The 18,138-nt window shown below is 45.5% G+C and overlaps 1 protein-coding gene across 3 annotated transcripts in view; it reads left to right on the top strand.

The window, feature by feature from the left end:
- Positions 1 to 18,138, top strand: part of LOC119174899 (potassium voltage-gated channel protein Shaw-like) — a 124,401-nt gene that overhangs the window by 60,253 nt on the left and 46,010 nt on the right. For 2 of the 3 annotated variants that reach the window (XM_075894960.1, XM_037426025.2), the window contains exons 2-3: positions 1,783 to 2,129; positions 12,323 to 13,457. In XM_075894960.1, coding sequence (XP_075751075.1) covers positions 1,818 to 2,129; positions 12,323 to 13,457 — 1,447 coding nt within the window. In that variant the 5' untranslated portion in view covers positions 1,783 to 1,817. Of the gene's footprint in view, positions 1 to 1,782; positions 2,130 to 12,322; positions 13,476 to 18,138 lie in introns of all 3 variants that reach the window. The other variant, XM_075894961.1, reaches the window with a different exon arrangement.

Genomic DNA, 18,138 nt, shown 5'->3' with positions numbered 1-18,138 from the left:
TTGGCCGCTAGCGAATACTGCGTTGTAGATGCGCGACGAGCTCGCTACTTTCTGGCCCCCGAGGCGCTGTGCGGTGGCGAACAACGCGATTGCTGCAGCGCCCAACGTGGAAATTGGTCTAATGTGCGCGAGTGCCACTCTGGCGTGTCGCTGGCGAGAGCACTAAAGTCCCTTACAGAGCACACGGCGTAGAGGTACGACAAGGAGGTGGTAGTGAAGGGGAAAGGGGAAGGGGGGGGAGGTATTGACGAGGCGGAAAGGGAGATAAGCACATGCCTGATGCGCTTGCATGAGCTCGCTTGCTCTGTACTTGTTGTGTGTAGTCGACAAACGTATGTGCGACAAACGGACACCAAATGACCATACGTGTAGACGTGAACGTGACCATTCTGTAACCAAGCAGCTGTTATATAAGTGCGGGGTTTCGGACAACGCCGCGCCAAAACATTGCATACCTTACGCGACCATTGCGATGTTTCGAAACTCGTGACAGGAAAAAGGTGCGTTTCTGGATGCCAAAAAAAAAAAATGCGATCTGAAGAACATCAACACAAACATTTCGCGTATGCGGACATCGACTTCTTTCAATTTTTTTACTCAAGGAAAAGCTATGAAAGTGTTTGCTTAATTCACGTTTTGCAAAATGATAGAGATGAAAGAACTAAAAAGAAGAGGGTGAAGGCAGGAATGCTGACCCTTGATTTGTGGCGTTTAACGTCCCAAAACCACCATATGATTATGAGCGACGCATGTTGACCCTTTCAGTGTCACCGATATGCTTCGAAAGTATTGCGAGTGCGCAAACACGAAAATAAGAGTGAAGTCAGGGTGTTCGTCGTGTCTTCACTTTCTCCTGGTGCCGTGTTCGCAAGCCCAGTCTTTTGGAATGAATACTTGCCAAATGTAGCAGTCAACTTTCTCTTACATTGATATCTATAAACTCTCTGTTACAGCTCCGCCACGGTGGTCTAGTGGCTAAGGTACTCGGATGCTGACACACAGGTCACGGGATCAGATGCCGGCTGCGGCGGCTGCATTTTCGATAGAGGCGAAAATGCTGTTGGCCCGTGTGTTCAAATTTGGGTGCACGTCAAAGAACCCCAAGTGGTGGAAATTTCCGGAGCCCTCCACTCTACGGTGTCTCTCATAAACATATTGTGGCTTTGGGACGTTAAACCCCGCATATCAATGAATAAATTCTCTCTTACATTGAACCGGTATATTGCACAACACTTGAGAAGGATATCAAGAGGTCACAGGGGGATGGGGAGGGGGAGACATTGAAATAGCTGTTAAGAAAGAAAGTGAGAGATGCAGAGAACACACACATAACGTCAATGTCACTGTTGCATGGTGCGAGCACAAGATCAACGTCAGTCTACAGCTACTTTTGTGAGTCCGCTAGTATTCTCTAAAAATTTTACGATGAGGCCACCGTCTTCATCCACAACGGCTTTTCAGCGTGACATTCCGGAACTGTTGTTACTTAACAAATGTCTCTGGTCAAGGAGAGCCAGAAAAAATGCGAGCGATTGTTGCTGCACTTGCTAGCGAGAACAGTCACGAATAATGTGTTGTGAAGGGATTCAGGCAACGTCCCCACAGAACTTGTGGTTTCATCAGTATGCGTGCATAGTACTTCCGCCCACAGCGCATGTCTCTTGGAGATACGCGCTGGGAGGGTAAACTCCGGAAGTAAGCACGTTACATGTTAAGAACAGAACGTAAAAGGAAGTTGTCATGATGAAACTGTTACATCTCATGTGCCGTTCTGAAATGCAGGTGCCGAGGACATGCCGACCTGAAGGCGCCAGAGCATGTACCACCACGCGAGCAACAGTCGCGGCACCTTGGATGTGGAAAACCGCGTCGTCCTGAACGTGGGCGGCATACGCTTCGAGACGTACAAGACGACCCTCAAGAAGATACCCGCAACACGCCTCTCCCGGCTCACCGAGGCCCTGGCCAACTACGACCCGGTGCTGAACGAGTACTTCTTCGACCGACACCCGGGCGTCTTCGCGCAGATACTCAACTACTACCGTACCGGCAAGCTGCACTACCCGACCAACGTGTGCGGACCGCTGTTCGAAGAGGAGCTCGAGTTCTGGGGCCTGGATGCCAATCAGGTATACACCGCTAATGTTGCCTACATCAGCACCACTTGGTGTATGAGTTATTACACGCTATTTGTGATGACAGTTGCCATGCGACTTCAGAATGAACATCACAGCCATCACTTCAGTTAAGAAGCATATGCATCGCGTAGTCTATTACTGTCTGTGCATCTTACGCAACAAATGCGCTTCAAAATGTTATTAAAGGCATTGGTCTTACTGAAATACTTTGGTTTGACGAGTTTTGCGGCGTGTGTTGTACATTTTTTTGTGTGTATTAGTGTGCATCGTTGTACGTCCCTTCATTCTTCACAGTACCCAGCCGGAGTAGCCTGCAATTGGTATGTCGCCAGGCGAAGCTCTCAGTACCGAGTGAACATCGTCTTTTTTAAGCAAAACTACTCCCCTCTGAGAACGTAGTTGCAACTCTGTGACTCACAGGATTACGACGGTGGGACATTTAGAGGTGGAGAAACATTTGCGATGCATAAAGTTAAACGTCAGATGCCATTTGAGATACTAGCATCATCATCATCATCATCATTTGAGATACTAGCATCATCTGGGTTACTAGCAGTAACCCAGATGACACCCCACCAGTAATGGTAGAAGAAGTCAGAAAAGCTTTGGAGAGCATGCAAAGAGGCAAAGCTGCTGGTGAGGATCAGGTAACATCAGATCTGCTGGAAGATGGAGAACAGATTGTGTTAGAAAAACTAGCCACTCTGTTTACGAATTGTCTCCTGACGGGAAGAGTACCAGAGTCTTGGAAGAACGCTAACATCATTTTAATACATAAGAAAGGAGATGACAAGGACTTGAAGAATTACAGGCTGATTAGCTTGCTCTCTGTAGTATACAAGCTATTTACAAAGGTAATTGCTAACAGAGTTAAGAAAACATTAGAATTCCATCAACCAACGGAACAAGCAGGATTTCGAACATGCTACTCAAGGCTATCACATTCATACTATCAATCAGGTAATAGAGAAATGCTCAGAATATAGCCAACCACTATACATAGCCTTCATAGATTACGAGAAGGCGTTTGATTCAGTAGAAATATCAGCCGTCATGCAGACACTGCGGAATCAGGGTGTCGATGAAGTATATATAAACATCCTGGAAGAAATCTACAGGGGATCAACTGCTACCATAGTGCTTCATAAAGAAAGCAACAGAATACCAATCAAGAAAGGTGTAAGGCAGGGGGACACAATCTCCCCAATGCTATTTACCGTGTGCTTACAGGAGGTTTTCAGAAGCCTAGAATGGGAACAGATAGGGATAAGAGTTAATGGAGAGTACCTTAGTAACCTGCGCTTCGCCGATGACATTGCATTGCTGAGTAACTCAGGGGACGAATTGCAACTGATGATTACGGAGTTGGACAAGGAGAGCAGAAAGGTGGTTCTTAAAATGAATCTGCAGAAAACGAAAGTAATGTACAACAACCTCGGAAAAGAGCAGCGCTTCGAGATAGGTAATAGTGCACTTCAAGTTGTAAAAGACTATGTCTACTTAGGGCAGGTAATAACTGCGGAGCCGAACCACGAGATTGAAGTGACTAGAAGAATAAAAATGGGGTGGAGCACATTTGGCAAGCACACTCAAATAATGACAGGTAGATTGCCACTATCCCTCAAGAGGAAGGTATATAACAGCTGTATCTTGCCGGTACTTAGCTACGGAGCAGAAACCTGGAGACTTACAAAGAAGGTTCAGCTTAAATTGAGGACGACGCAGCGAGCAATGGAAAGAAAAATGGTACGTGTAACCTTAAGAGACAAGAAGAGAGCAGAGTGGATTAGGGAACAAACGGGGGTTAAGGATATAATAATAATAATAATAATAATAATAATAATAATAATTTTTATTTCCATCAGCGATGGAGGAGACTGCGGGTAAAAGTTGCTTGAAAGCACAAGCAACTTGACAGAGGCCCGCAGCCACCCCTACAGTGCAGGCAGCGATGGCAAACATTCACATAAAGAGAAAAAAAAAATCACAAGAAACACATATTCGGAATACAGATATGTCTAAAAAAAACACATCAGTAAGGAAGAATGAAAAAAAGCAATATTTTACACTATTTACTATGTTAGCATGAATTGATGAAATGCTCGCGCAGTGTTCGTGCAGGAGTTATTTTCAATTCAATGTGTAATTTATGAAATGAATTTAAAAGGGTTGGCAGCGTGTATGATAGCTTCTGCATAGAATAGCTTGTCCGCGCAGTGACCACCTTCCACTGTTCTATGTAACGAGTGCCGTATGAATGGGTGTTTTTGGCAAGATGAGATAACTCGTGGAAAAACTTTAGGTTTTCTTTTATCTCTCGTTTGAACGCTATACTTAACTTGTAATTGTATAGGGTAAACACGCGGATGACATTTCCCTTCAAGAATAAATCTGAAGTATGGGAATTGTAGGGTACATTGAAAAGCGCCCGTAGAAATTTTTTCTGCAGTACATGAAGTCTTTCAAGATTTGTATATGTCGTCGTACCCCATACCAAAAAACAATAATACAAGGAAGAAAAAAAGAGCGCATTGTAAACAAGAAGCTTTATTTTAAAAGGTAATATCAATCTGTGACGCGCCATCATACCAACCACACGAGATAGCTTGCCTAAAACTGATTCGATGTGTAAATCCCAAAGCATATTTTGTGTGAAGGTAACTCCCAGTATTTTCACACTACTCACTATTTCTATTGCTTCATTTGTGTAAAGGAGGGTGATGTGATCGCAGGTTATCTGCTTAGATTTTGGTCTGAAAATCACGGCTTTTGTCTTTTTAGTATTAATTTGCAAAACGTTTGCTGCTGACCATTTTTGGAGCGCCCTTAGAGCAGTGTTGGTGTTATTCTGAAGGCTACCAAGTTCAGGTGACGAAAAAAATAGGCTAGCGTCGTCAGCGTACATAACGTATTTCGCATCACTGTAGATATTTACTAGGTCATTGATGTAAACTATAAAAAGAAATGGGCCGAGAATACTACCTTGAGGAACGCCTCTGCTGATGTGTTTTAAGTCTGAACGGTAATGCTCAATCTGGACGTACTGATGACGATGATCTAGATACGACTTCACGAGGTTTAAGCAGTGCCCGCGAATACCATAGGTTTCAAGTTTTTTAAGTAGTATGGAATGATGGATACAATCAAATGCTTTACTGAAATCAATGTAAAGGCCGAGCACAAGATTCTTGCTTTCAAATTGTGTTAAAATGAATTCTTTTTGTTGTAGCAAGGCTAACTCAGTAGAAAGGTGTTTTCTAAATCCAAATTGGGCTGTAGATATAAGATTGTGCTTATCGAAAAAATTAGACATTTGCACGTGTATAAGTTTCTCCAGCCCTTTGGATAATACTGGTAATATCGAAATAGGTCTATAATTTTTGATATCGTTTATGTCACCTTTCTTAAAAAGCACAGAAACTCTTGCGATCTGCATCCTCCTGGGAAAGATAGCGCTCGCCAAAGACAGATTAAAGATGTAGGTAAGATATGGACAAATTAAATCAAGCACATACTTGATTGGACGAACCTGCATGCCCTCAACGTCACAACTTGAGCTATTTTTAAGCGAAAGAAAAACTGACAGTACTTCAGACTCTGTAAATGGGCGAAGGAAAAAGGAAGATGGATTGCTATCAGGCATAAATTTTGTAATATCAGCAGATGCACAAGAATTAGAATTGCTCACAAAATAATCATTAAATGTATTCGCCAAATCATCGCCCCATATTTCGTGGCCACCAAGAAATAGCTTTTCTACACGTGGAGACGATTTACGGCGATTTAAGACAGTATTAAGCTTTTTCCATAACATATCGGGTTTTTTCGAGCAGCTATCAAACTCAGCTTGAAAATAGCATTTCCTGTGTGACCTTAGTTCTTTGTTTAGTTTGTTTCTAAGCGACTTGTATTCTTTCAATATGCTTGGTTCCTTACTTTTAATGAACTTGTGATAAAGCGCATTTTTACACTTAATTTTTTGTAACAATTCAGGGGTTATCCATGGTTTTCTTATTTTTTTACCCAATTTAAACTTTTTTTGTGGGAAGTGACGCTTATACACACGAGAAATTTCATCAATAAGTTTACTGTATGCAATGTCAACGTCGTCTATTTTCAGAATTTGCGGAATATCGCTAAGTAGCAATTCAGCTCTAAAATTATCCAAACCTGTTTGTGTAATATTTTGAAAAGAAATGTACTGATGCTTTTCATTTATCGTGAAATTTTGCTTTCTTAGTAGAGCAAATATTGGGAGGTGGTCACTAAGGTCCCACGTTATTACACCACTGTTGGCTTTTGTAGAATCGATATTAGTAATAAATAAATCTAACAGTGTTTCGCTTTCAGTAGTTACCCTTGTCGGTACATAGATTAAATTTTCGCATCCGTTAGAAGTCAGCATGGTTAACATGGCCTTTTGTGGTGCAGAAATGGTCAACAGGTCGATATTAAAATCACCAGCAGACACCAAATAATCGCCAGTTTCTGAAACAAATGATAACAGCTGTTCATAGAAACAAAAGAAACTAGGAAGATTTCCACTTGGTGGTCTATAGCAAACGGAAAACATACAGTCATTCACACGAGCTGTTATTATTTCAAAATCATCACAACAGATACAAAAGTTGGAAAGCAGCTCGCAGTTTACGTGCTCTCTTAGCAACAGCATAACGCCACCGCCTCGGCGATTAGTTCTGTTTACACAATACGATTGATAAGACGGAAAATTGAACAAATCACGATCATCCCTGCACCAAGTTTCACTAAGCATTACTGCATCAAACAGAAAATGAAAACCATTGATGAAGTCATTTATATCTTCTTCCTTGTTATAGAGTGAACGAACGTTTAGATGAAGGCACTTCAAGGAATGTGCGTGATGACTTGTCACAAAAGCGTCTAGCTCGTGTGGAAGAAAGGGACTTTGACTAGCCATTTTGAGGAATGAAATAATCTAGATACAGTCAGCAACTAGCAGGCTTAGACGGGAAAGTCGGTCCTGTGACGCACTACTAACACGGAATCGCCGTCAGATTTGCGCAGCAGGATTTTCCCGTTCTTGTGCCATGCGTATTTGTACCGATTTTCCCTCGCCCATTCCTTAGCCTCTCGAAGCAGTTGCCGACTTTGGCTGGTCAAGTTCTCTTGGATGAACAGGCTTGATTTCTTTTCTCTCAGTTTTGACCGGTTATGCAGCCATTCGTCTCTAACAGATTGTCTGACATACCGAACGATTATACCTGGTGTTTTGCCAAATTTGCATGGGAGGCGGTGAATGGCAGCGACGTCTGCTGCGTCCAGTGCACAAACGTCAATCATGCTGGCAACAGAATTTACCTTTGCAAGCAAATTTTCACCTTCAGAGACGCTTACACCATGTATTTCCAAGTTAAACTTGCGGCTTCTCCACTCGAGCTCATTTAAATCGGCCTCAAGTTTTTTTGAAGCATCATCACTAGCGCAGGTGTCCTGTTCAAGGCGTTCAAGTCTTTTCCGTATTTCTTTCGTATCTTTTTCTTGTGCGGCAAGCCTTGTCAACATCTCATCGTACTTGTCCGACATGAGCTGTATCGACCGCTCGATGTTTGGCACTCTTTCCCTGAGCGGCAACAACTCGTCTAACTTCTGACTTATGCCACTGAGAATAGATCTGATGTCAACTTCAGCTTCCGGCCTCCCTTCAGTAATCTCGACACTTTTTCCACTATCTTTGCACGTAGAGCAAACCCACTTTTGCCTAGCCGATTCGGACTTCTTTTTATACTGTTTTTCTGATATGCCTGCACATGTTCCAATGTGAAAACAGTGGCTACACTCGCCACATGCCACCGACAATTCATCGGATTTAATGGCATCGTTACATGTAGGGCATGCATTTAGTGTCGACATAGTACCAGGAAATGTAGCACACAGAACAAATACAATTCACTTGGCAGCAGCGGCAGCACAGAAAACTCGCTAAGAACAACAAAGCAAATTTAAACCGGGCGTGAACTAACCTGCGCAAACAGACGAAAACCAGTAGATCTGCCGGTTCTGCCACCGCTGCTGCCAAAGAGCCGCTGTCCTCAGGGTCGGTGACTTTTATAGTGAAGCTCGGTGATGGTGGTGGCCCCCAGCGGTAAGATCGTCGGTAGCTTCAGTTGGAGATATCAGTTGATCCGAAGAAATCGCGGCGTGAAAATGGCACACGATGCGATGAAACTTGATAGCAGGGAGATGGTTTCCACACAGGCCACCGACAGGAAGGCAGTGGTCGACGAAAAAAATCTGCGCAAACAGACGAAAATCAGTAGATCTGCCGGTTCTGCCACCGCTGCTGCCAAAGAGCCGCTGTCCTCAGGGTCGGTGACTTTTATAGTGAAGCTCGGTGATGGTGGTGGCCCCCAGCGGTAAGATCGTCGGTAGCTTCAGTTGGAGATATCAGTTGATCCGAAGAAATCGCGGCGTGAAAATGGCACACGATGCGATGAAACTTGATAGCAGGGAGATGGTTTCCACACAGGCCACCGACAGGAAGGCAGTGGTCGACGAAAAAAATCTGCGCAAACAGACGAAAATCAGTAGATCTGCCGGTTCTGCCACCGCTGCTGCCAAAGTCATAGTTGAAATCAAGAAGAAGAAATGGACATGGGCCGGGCATGTAGCGCGTAGACAGGATAACCGCTGGTCGTTAAGGGTAACTGACTGGATTCCCAGAGAAGGCAAGCGGGTTAGGGGGAGACAGAAGGTTAGGTGGGCAGATGAGATTAAGAAGTTTGCGGGTATAAATTGGCAGCAGCAAGCACAGGTCCGGGTTAACTGGCGAAACATGGGAGAGGCCTTTGTCCTGCAGTGGACGTAGTCAGGCTGATGATGATGACCTTAGTAACCTGCGCTTCGCCGATGACATTGCATTGCTGAGTAACTCAGGGTCAGTATTGCGGGTGTCTTCCTGGGCCGGCACGAGACGCGAGCATGCGCAGTGGGGGTGTGGATGGCGCCGCCGACGCCGAAGCGCTACATTGTGTGACTAGAAATGCTCCGCATTGAAAAAGAGAGAGAGAAACGGAGTTAGCATGCAAAGGCTGTTCTTGTACGTGGATTACTTCAAGCCAGACAGAAACCATGTGAATGTTTGCACTTCTGGTGAGCGTCAGAACGCTGCATGCCCTCTGCACACTCGTACATTCACTTTCAAGCCCGATAAAGCTTACCGAGGGTTCTGACAGCCCTTGTTGTAGTATTGCTTCATATTGTCAGTTTTATGGACGAAGCTTTATTATACGAAGCTGTATATTAGGTGCGAAACACATAAGATACAGAGAGAGAGAGAGAGAGAGAGAGAAACGAGAAAAAAGGAAGGCAGGGAGGTTAACCAGATGCTAGTATCGGGTATGCTACCCTACACTGGGGTTGGGGAATAGGGGGTTGAAAGAGAAAGGGAGAGTTAAAAAATAAATAAGAGAAAAACACCGACACACACGCACACACAAAATCAGTTCACTCAGAGGCGTTCCGACAGGCCAATAGTTCGTAAGAAGCCCAGTAGCGCTTGCACGGCTTTCTTCTGTGACGATGAGTCAAACACATAAGAAAACACATAAGATACAGCTTTGTCTACCATGGGCAGGGTAGACAAGGCGCGTGGCTTTTGATGCGGCGTTGAGCTCTCTCTCACATAAAGAGAGAGCGTGCAGCATCGCGTAGCCACGCGCCCACTCTATCCATAGGGAGAGAGCGCGGTGACGCGTCAAAAGGGCAAGCGCTGACGCGCTACCACGGATACGTGTGGCCAGACCTTACTTGCACCGCTCCAACAACTGCGGCGAGGGAAACACGTTGTGGCTAGAGTTACTGTACATGCTACCTTTAGGTAGCAGAGTTGTGCCACTGATAAAAGTCGCCGCTCGCGCCCCATTCACGGAGCGCGCTCACGTGCGCAAAAAACGCCCATTTTAGGTAAAACCAACTTTACGGTCGTGCGGGTGCGAGCGACCGCCACGCCCCTGGCGCCACCACCACCGCTGCCCAAGCAGTCAGGCGAGCTGATCTCGTTGAGTGCGGAAGAATTACTCTGTTGGTGTTGTGATTGTGTCTTGTGTTGTCCGTTTTAAGAGAACGTCATTGTTAGTGGTGTCTATGCGGTGCAGCGCCGTGACTCACTGCTACGTAGTTGCCATGGCGACAGCTACGTGTAGATATGCCGAAAATTTGCGTTGGCTGACGTTATTTGTGAAACACGGGGTGATAGTTCTGGCGATTGTTTTATCGAGTCACCTGCTTAATTGTTTAAAGCAGCGAAAAATTACGTGAAACGAGTGATTTGCGGAACTTAACCCCCGTATTCAGAAATGCTTCTTGAATTGAACTTGACTTGAAACCGCCTTCAATGCAGCGCGCTTGAAACGTGTCTGGGCGTTTGTGCTGCTATGACACCGCCTAAATACAGCGCGTTCGAAACGCGTTTGTGCTGCATTGAAGTTCATGGCAAGTCAGGTCAAGCAGCGTTTCTAAATACGGGGGTAACTCGTCGCCAACCATGTAAATGATTCTCGACAAATTAAGTGCAGGTTTTCTTGTTTGCCAGGTAAAACAAAAGTATATTTCTATGGTGGCTACCATCAAACAAACTAAAAATTCAGGAATATTTGAGACAATTATTTATTCCAGTTTTGCTTTTTTCTTCGAAACGAAAGTCATTGCTCCAGCGACGGGTTATGAACGAAAGAAAATGCACGGAGCCGCTAGGCTGCGCCGGCTCCTACATTCGGACGGGGTAGCTTTTCTGCATGACATGGACGTCTCAGCGGGCAAGATGGCGGACCTATGCGGAACTCTGCTACCTTTATATACAGTAACTCTAGTTGTGGCGCGTTCGTACGGACGCACGTACGTACGGTGTGACACATGTGATTCAAAGAGCTGCTTCGCATCTACGAGCATGTAAGTAAGAAGAAAAAGCAGAGCAATAAAAATCACACAATCTCCCACTAAAGGGTACCATGTGTAGATACTCAATCAGGTAATAGAGAAATGCTCAGAGTATAACCAACCACTATACATAGCTTTCATAGATTACGAGAAGGCGTTTGATTCAGTAGAAATATCAGCCGTCATGCAGACACTGCGGAATCAGGGCGTAGATGAAGTATATATAAACATTCTGGAAGAAATCTACAGGGGATCAACTGCTACCATAGTGCTTCATAAAGAAAGCAACAGAATACCAATCAAGAAGGGTGTAAGGCAGGGGGACACAATCTCCCCAATGCTATTTACCACGTGCTTACAGGAGGTTTTCAGAAGCCTAGAATGGGAACAGTTAGGGATAAGAGTTAATGGAGAATACCTTAGTAACCTGCGGTTCGCCGATGACATTGTATTGCTGAGTAACTCAGGGGACGAATTGAAACTCATGATTACGGAGTTATACAAGGAGAGCAGAAAGGTGGGTCTTAAAATTAATCTGCTGAAAACGAAAGTAATGTACAACAACCTCGGAAAGGAGCAGCGCTTTGAGATAGGTGCACTTGAAGTTGTAAAAGACTATGTCTACTTAGGGCAGGTAATAACCGCAGAGCCTAACCACGAGATTGAAGTAACTAGAAGAATAAGAATGGGGTGGAGCACATTCGGCAAGCACTCTCAAATTATGACAGGTAGATTGCCACTATCCCTCAAGAGGAAGGTATATAACAGCTGTATCTTGCCGTTACTTAGCTACGGAGCAGAAACCTGGAGACTTACAAAGAGGGTTCAGCTTAAATTGAGGACGACGCAGCGGGCAATGGAAAGAAAATGGTAGGTGTAACCTTAAGAGACAAGAAGAGAGCAGAGTGGATTAGGGGACAAACGGGGGTTAAGAATATCATAGTTGAAATAAAGAAGAGGAAATGGACATGGGCCTGGCATGTAGCGCGTAGACAGGATAACCGCTGGTCATTAAGGGTAACTAACTGGATTCTCAGAGAAGGGAAGCGGGTTAGGGGGAGACAGAAGGTTAGGTGGGCAGATGAGATTAAGAAGTTTGCGGGTATAAATTGGCAGCAGCAGGCACAGGACCGGGTTAACTGGCGGAACATGGGAGAGGCCTTTGTCCTGCAGTGGACGTAGTCAGGCTGATGATGATAATGATGATGATGACCATTTGAGATAAATTATTTTTTTGCTCCGCAAGCTCTCAAACATGGCGTGCGCAGGTCGAACCTTGCTGCTGGATGACGTACACGGTGTACAGAGACACGCAGGCCACCCTGGCCATCCTGGACACGCTCGACATTGAGAACGAGAAGCCCAGCGATGAGGAGCTTGCTCGCAAGTTCGGCGTGGAGGAGGACTACTACGCGGGCAAGCTCTCATGCTGGCAGCGGCTCAAGCCACGCATCTGGCTGCTATTCGACGAGCCTTACTCCTCTCTGGCCGCCAAGGTCATGGCCGTCATATCCGTCTTCTTCATCTGCGTCTCTATCCTGTCCTTCTGCCTCAAGACGCACCCAAACATGCGGGTGCCCGTCATCGTCAACCGGACCGTCACGCAGCGCAACACGACCGCCTGGGTCCTGGACAAGGTCAAGACGGACGCCCACGACGCCTTCTTCTACGTCGAGAGTGTGTGCAACGCCTGGTTCACCTTCGAGATCACCATCCGGTTCGTGGTGAGCCCGAGAAAGCTCGACTTTGTGCGTGCCCCCATAAACATCATTGACTTCATCGCGACCATGTCCTTCTACTCGGACATGTTGCTCCAGCACCTCGCGGCGGACCTGGAGAACGCCGACATTCTGGACTTCTTTTCCATCATCCGAATTCTGAGGCTGTTCAAGTTGACGCGCCACTCGCGCGGGCTCAAGATCCTCATACACACCTTCAAAGCCTCGGCCAAGGAACTCTTCCTGCTGGTCTTCTTTCTCGTGCTGGGCATCGTGATATTCGCCAGCCTCGTGTACTACGCCGAGAGGCTGCAGGCGAACCCTCGTAACGACTTCACCAGCATCCCCGAGGGCCTGTGGTGGGCCATCGTGACGATGACCACAGTGGGCTACGGAGACATGGCACCCAGAACTTACGTGGGCATGCTCGTCGGTGCCTTGTGCGCGCTCGCGGGCGTGCTGACGATCGGGTTACCCGTGCCGGTGATCGTGTCCAACTTCACCATGTTCTACTCGCACACGCAAGCACGCGAGAAGCTGCCCAAACAGCGACGCCGCTTTGTGGGCGAGCCGCCCGGCGCGGGCACCACGGCGACGGCATCAGCGCCCCCTGTGCCGCAAGCGCGGCGCATGAACGCCATCAAGCACCACCAGCACAGCAGGGAATTTGCCGCCAACAAGCCAGGTACTTGACAGAGCTTTCGTGAGTTACTCTTCCTTCACTCTCCACTGTCTTCTTTTTAGCCTATTCACCACGGCAACTGGTGTTCAGAAAGAGTGAAATACAATCTTCACCATCCGCTTATTTCAACCCGACGTGAACACGGGAATCTTATGCACGAAAATTATATAGTTTTTAGTGAGACATCTCCTTCAACTATACAAGTCCGTTGGACGAAAAAGTGGCGCTGCCTAGTTTGTTTATAGGGGCGGAGCTCCTTAGCACCTAGCCTTGTCATCCGTAGTGGTCACGGTGTAGAACCGTTGCTAATGTCGAAATATATGGGAGACACACACAAAAAGAAATTATTTACAGTACACTTTAGCGTATACATTGGCGATTTATAAGGTTCTCGCTGTTGCCAGCGAATATAACTTATGGACAAGAATATTGACGAGTTGATCTCTATAAAAATGTGCCTAGTCGTTGAGGCTTCTCAAGGAAACCTGTAAAACAATGGCACACGTCGAGTACTGTATTCCCGAAAAATTACCCATATTAAAATCTTATCTTGCCACCGATAAGAGGACGTATTCTTGAGAAAGCGAAATGAATTTACGTTTCTACGTACACCTCATGCCGCTCAATTCGCATGATATGGGAAACGCTCGTACCGGTTACTCACCAATACGATAACGGCAGCTTCGCCCACTCGTCATGACCAACTTCGACTTCGTGGACGTGTGTGAATTTTTTAAAAGCAATAGTATTTCTTAGGATACTTCAACGCAAAAATTGTCTTGTCTGTCTGTCAACTGAAACGTTCCTGCAAGGCCAAACTTCAACCACTATTTCAACATCCGCCAATCTTGTTTAGGTGTGTGCACATTGTCGATTAAAAAGCAACTGTAACGCATATCTGAGGCACAATATCAACAAGTCAATGTTTTGTGGTGTTTTTTTTTGTTCTAGGAAAGGCATAGATTCGTAATTCTAAAGACCGTAGCGTTTATTACGCTGCACTGACAATGTGACGCTGTGCACGAAAAGACAAGTGTTTCTTACGTTTTGCTAAGACAATACGGTGCTGCCACCTACCTATGGCTTTCCATTCTAAAAATTATTGCCTCCGAGATGGCATGCTCATATCGCATGCTTGCTATATCAGAGGCTATGTACAAATCCTTTCGTTTTCCAAGATTACTGCCATATCGCCCAATCCCATTCACTGATTTTATCGCGCAGGACATCAAATATACATTTTATTCACTTTCTGTTATGCCCTCTGCAGACGGAAGTTCGACGACATTTGCAGGGAAACACGCAGATACGGGCCCTCTTTTTTTTTGCTTTCAAGCCAATCGGCGTTCCGATTACATTTTACTAAGGGGTTTTTCCACTGAATGATTGATTGGTGGACGTGTCTCTGAATAATTATTTGAGTTTTACTTGGTATAATCACATTATGACCATGATCCATGATAATATCTTGAGTTTTACGTGCCATAACCACGTTATGATCATAAGCCATGGCGTAGTGAAAGGCTCCGGAAATATCGAGCATCTGTAGCTATTTAACATGGAGTGAGACTGTACAGTATAGATTGATCTCTCGCATTTCGCCTCGATCGAGGTATGACCTCCACGGCAGGGACGGAGTCCACGGCCTACGGGACAACAGCTAAGCATCTCAACCGCTACATAAAACTTTTAATTGGAATTCACTGATGTCAGCAATATAACATCGTGAGTTCATATTATGCGGCACGTAATCTTGGAATATTAGCCTAGACAGTGCGAGTACCTCGTACACCGATGTTTAGAGAAATGTGGCAATAACCAAAAAGAAGTGTCACGTAGTAGTTATTGATGATTCAGATGCGGTTGCCAACAGGCAAAACAAGTACCTGTCTTAAAGGTGACCTGTTTCACGGCTTTCAGAATTGATAACAAAAAAAAAGAATTATAAAGCAGGAACAAGCTAGCTGCGCCAGTCTAAAAGTCCTATTCATGCCTCAGTGAGCAGCGTGAACATTAAAGAAAGGCACTGCTATGTTGAGTTTGTGATTAATAAAATCAAATTGAAGTTCTATCGAGTCCAGCTCAATATGCAATTTTTAAACCAAAGCTATTCTTGCAGCCGCGTAAAGCGATATCACGCATTTAATGGCCCATCGTAAAGTGAGCACTAAAGGCTTAGTAGTTTGCTGCAGTGCAGATATTTTTCGGCAGTTTTCATGAACTGAGTGACGCATCTTGTGTACATTCAAACAGAAATGAGATAACGGTACTCATCGATTGCTTCCCTAACTTCGGATTTATTGCCTTGCCCTTTTCTCTTCTTTTCTTAATATCCGTCCCATGTTCACCCCATCTTGGCCCTCTCAAGCATTTTTCACTGTTCTTAGCCAAACATTAGCAATAATTTGCATGTCATCACGTGAGTGCCAAAAGCGTGGTAATCATTATCAGGCATGTCATAGAAGGGCAGGGGTGGGGGGCACCGGAATTTTGTACTCTCTGTTGTCCTTTAACGTGTACCAACATGCAACAGTACATGGGCATCGAGCATCAAAATCTGACTGCGGTGGCCGGAATCTGTAAACTTCATTGTAGAAACGAGTTTCCTATAGCGAGTGAATTTATTTCTGAGCGAATTCGATACCTTGGCGTGATCGTCACACGGCATCATGTACGGTGCCTCAATATACCTTACGGGGAGGTGGGAAACAAAAACAAAAAAACACCTGTCTTGTTTTGCTTCTTAATTTCTTGCTTGAAGCAAACGTTATGAAGAAAACGCGTGCTTCGCGGAGACACTTCAAGGCCTCACCGACCATCCGCTTTTCGGAGCCTCGCTGGAACCCAGACAAAGGTTTCCTGCCACACGAGCGGTGATGTTTACCCAAGGTACTGCTTTAGGGATCCCAGGAGCCAATGGCCTTGTTGGGCACAATGGAATCCTTGTCTCCGTTCCACGAGCAGCCCGTATTTGCTTTGGCTCGAACATCCAATCTCAGTTCATGCAAGGAGAACAGGAAAAGCCCCTTCTATCGAGCCCCTTCTATCCACATTAAATAGTTTTTCCTCCTCTCGTCTTTTGCTTGGCTTTGTCTTTTTTTTTTATTTTGCGCTCTTTACTAGTTATCTTCGCCAGGCTGGACGTGAAAGCCGGCTATCGACGCACTTGTTCCCGTGACTATTTTATGTTCTTTCTTTGTTGCCGTTCATTGGCGGTGTTGTAGGAACCCGGCTAACCACTGCGCGGCGCGCTTTCTTGGAGAATGCCCAACCTTTGTCTGAATAGAAGAAGACGCGGAGACCTTTGTTCGAAGACGCCATGTGGACCAGCGTAAATTCGTGCGCCCGCAGCTGCATCGGCGAGAAAAAGAAGAACATGTAATTAAGAAATACCACGAGCTCAGTAATAAAGGGAAAACACCAAATGCGGCAAGTGCAACGTTCAGCGTGTAAGCGAGGAAAGCAAACAGGCTAACAAGCAGACGGATCTCCCTCCTCACACAAAAGATCATGGCTTCCCTCCGCAAGGAAAACAAGTGAAATGTGAGTGAGACGAGGTGAGAAAAGGAGGAGAGTACAATGATAAGCCGGGAATCAGAAAAAAACAAGCGTGAGAGGCACCAGCCTGCAAATATCAGACGTAAGAATGCCAAGGAGCGTGCATCTTGCATGAATAAAGCATTAGCGCCCTAAATAAATGGCTTTCTATAGGGCCAGGCTTTCCCTCTTTTTTTAATTGAGAGAGGGGCGAGCACAGTGGTTTCTTCGTAACGCTACCAGTGATTGCAGCGGCTGCTTCCAACTTTTTTTTTCGTGTCTTCATTTAGAGCTTCCAATTCTGCTTGCCCTGCATAACGTCGAGCGTATGTTAGTGCAGGTGCATATGACGCGGTGGTGGAACGTAAATGCTCGAAGCAAGAATAATCACGTAATGGGTTCAGTGGTCTTTCCTAGCCCGTTGAAACTGATGCAGTCATTGTCAAGTACTTCAATTGTTCCTGAATTTCACTGCGGCTGTGGCTAGTTTCAGACTCCGGTTACTGTGGAAAGCATTTAAAAGCTTTCTCGTGAAAAGCCTGTAAAAATATAATATACACACAGAAACATTCATAATAATATATTTGTTAAACTCGCAACGTAGCTTATTCATTCGCGCAAGGTGACTGGAACGAGAAAAACATCTTCCTCTCAGTCGATGCGTTGACCACTCCCGCCCCTATTCGTCGCTTTGCATTGCCTCGAAGATTGCAAGCGTTTAAAGCTTTCTTCACGTCACCCGATTTCGAATTGCCTCCGTGATCTGCTCACCATTTGTGCATGCGACGCTGTCATGTGTCGGCGTCCACATCCGAACGTCCACCTGTGACGTCATATTGACGTCGTGAATACGTCACAAACTCGGGGCATGACGTCATATGACATTGTCAACTCTTGGTGATTTAATGCATCGGTCGTGTCGACACCGACGGTTAATTATCGCGTTTTGATGAGGCACATAAGGCTTTTGCCTCAGTAACGTGCACGCAGGCGCACTGAAGGCAAAGTCATAGAATGCTTGCGCATTAATAGAAGCGAGCGGTCAAGAAGCACAACGCAAAAAGGAGAAAAAAGAAAGAAAACACGAGCTTGAGAAGCGCGGCCTGGATAAACGTAGCAAACAAGTGAGAGCCTTGAAGGCAGAGGC

The sequence above is a fragment of the Rhipicephalus microplus genome, chromosome 5 (assembly GCF_043290135.1).
Source record: "Rhipicephalus microplus isolate Deutch F79 chromosome 5, USDA_Rmic, whole genome shotgun sequence".
Taxonomy (NCBI): Eukaryota; Metazoa; Arthropoda; class Arachnida; order Ixodida; family Ixodidae; genus Rhipicephalus; species Rhipicephalus microplus.
The sequence above is the reverse complement of the archived record's forward strand: the minus strand, read 5'-3'. Positions and strand labels throughout refer to the sequence as shown.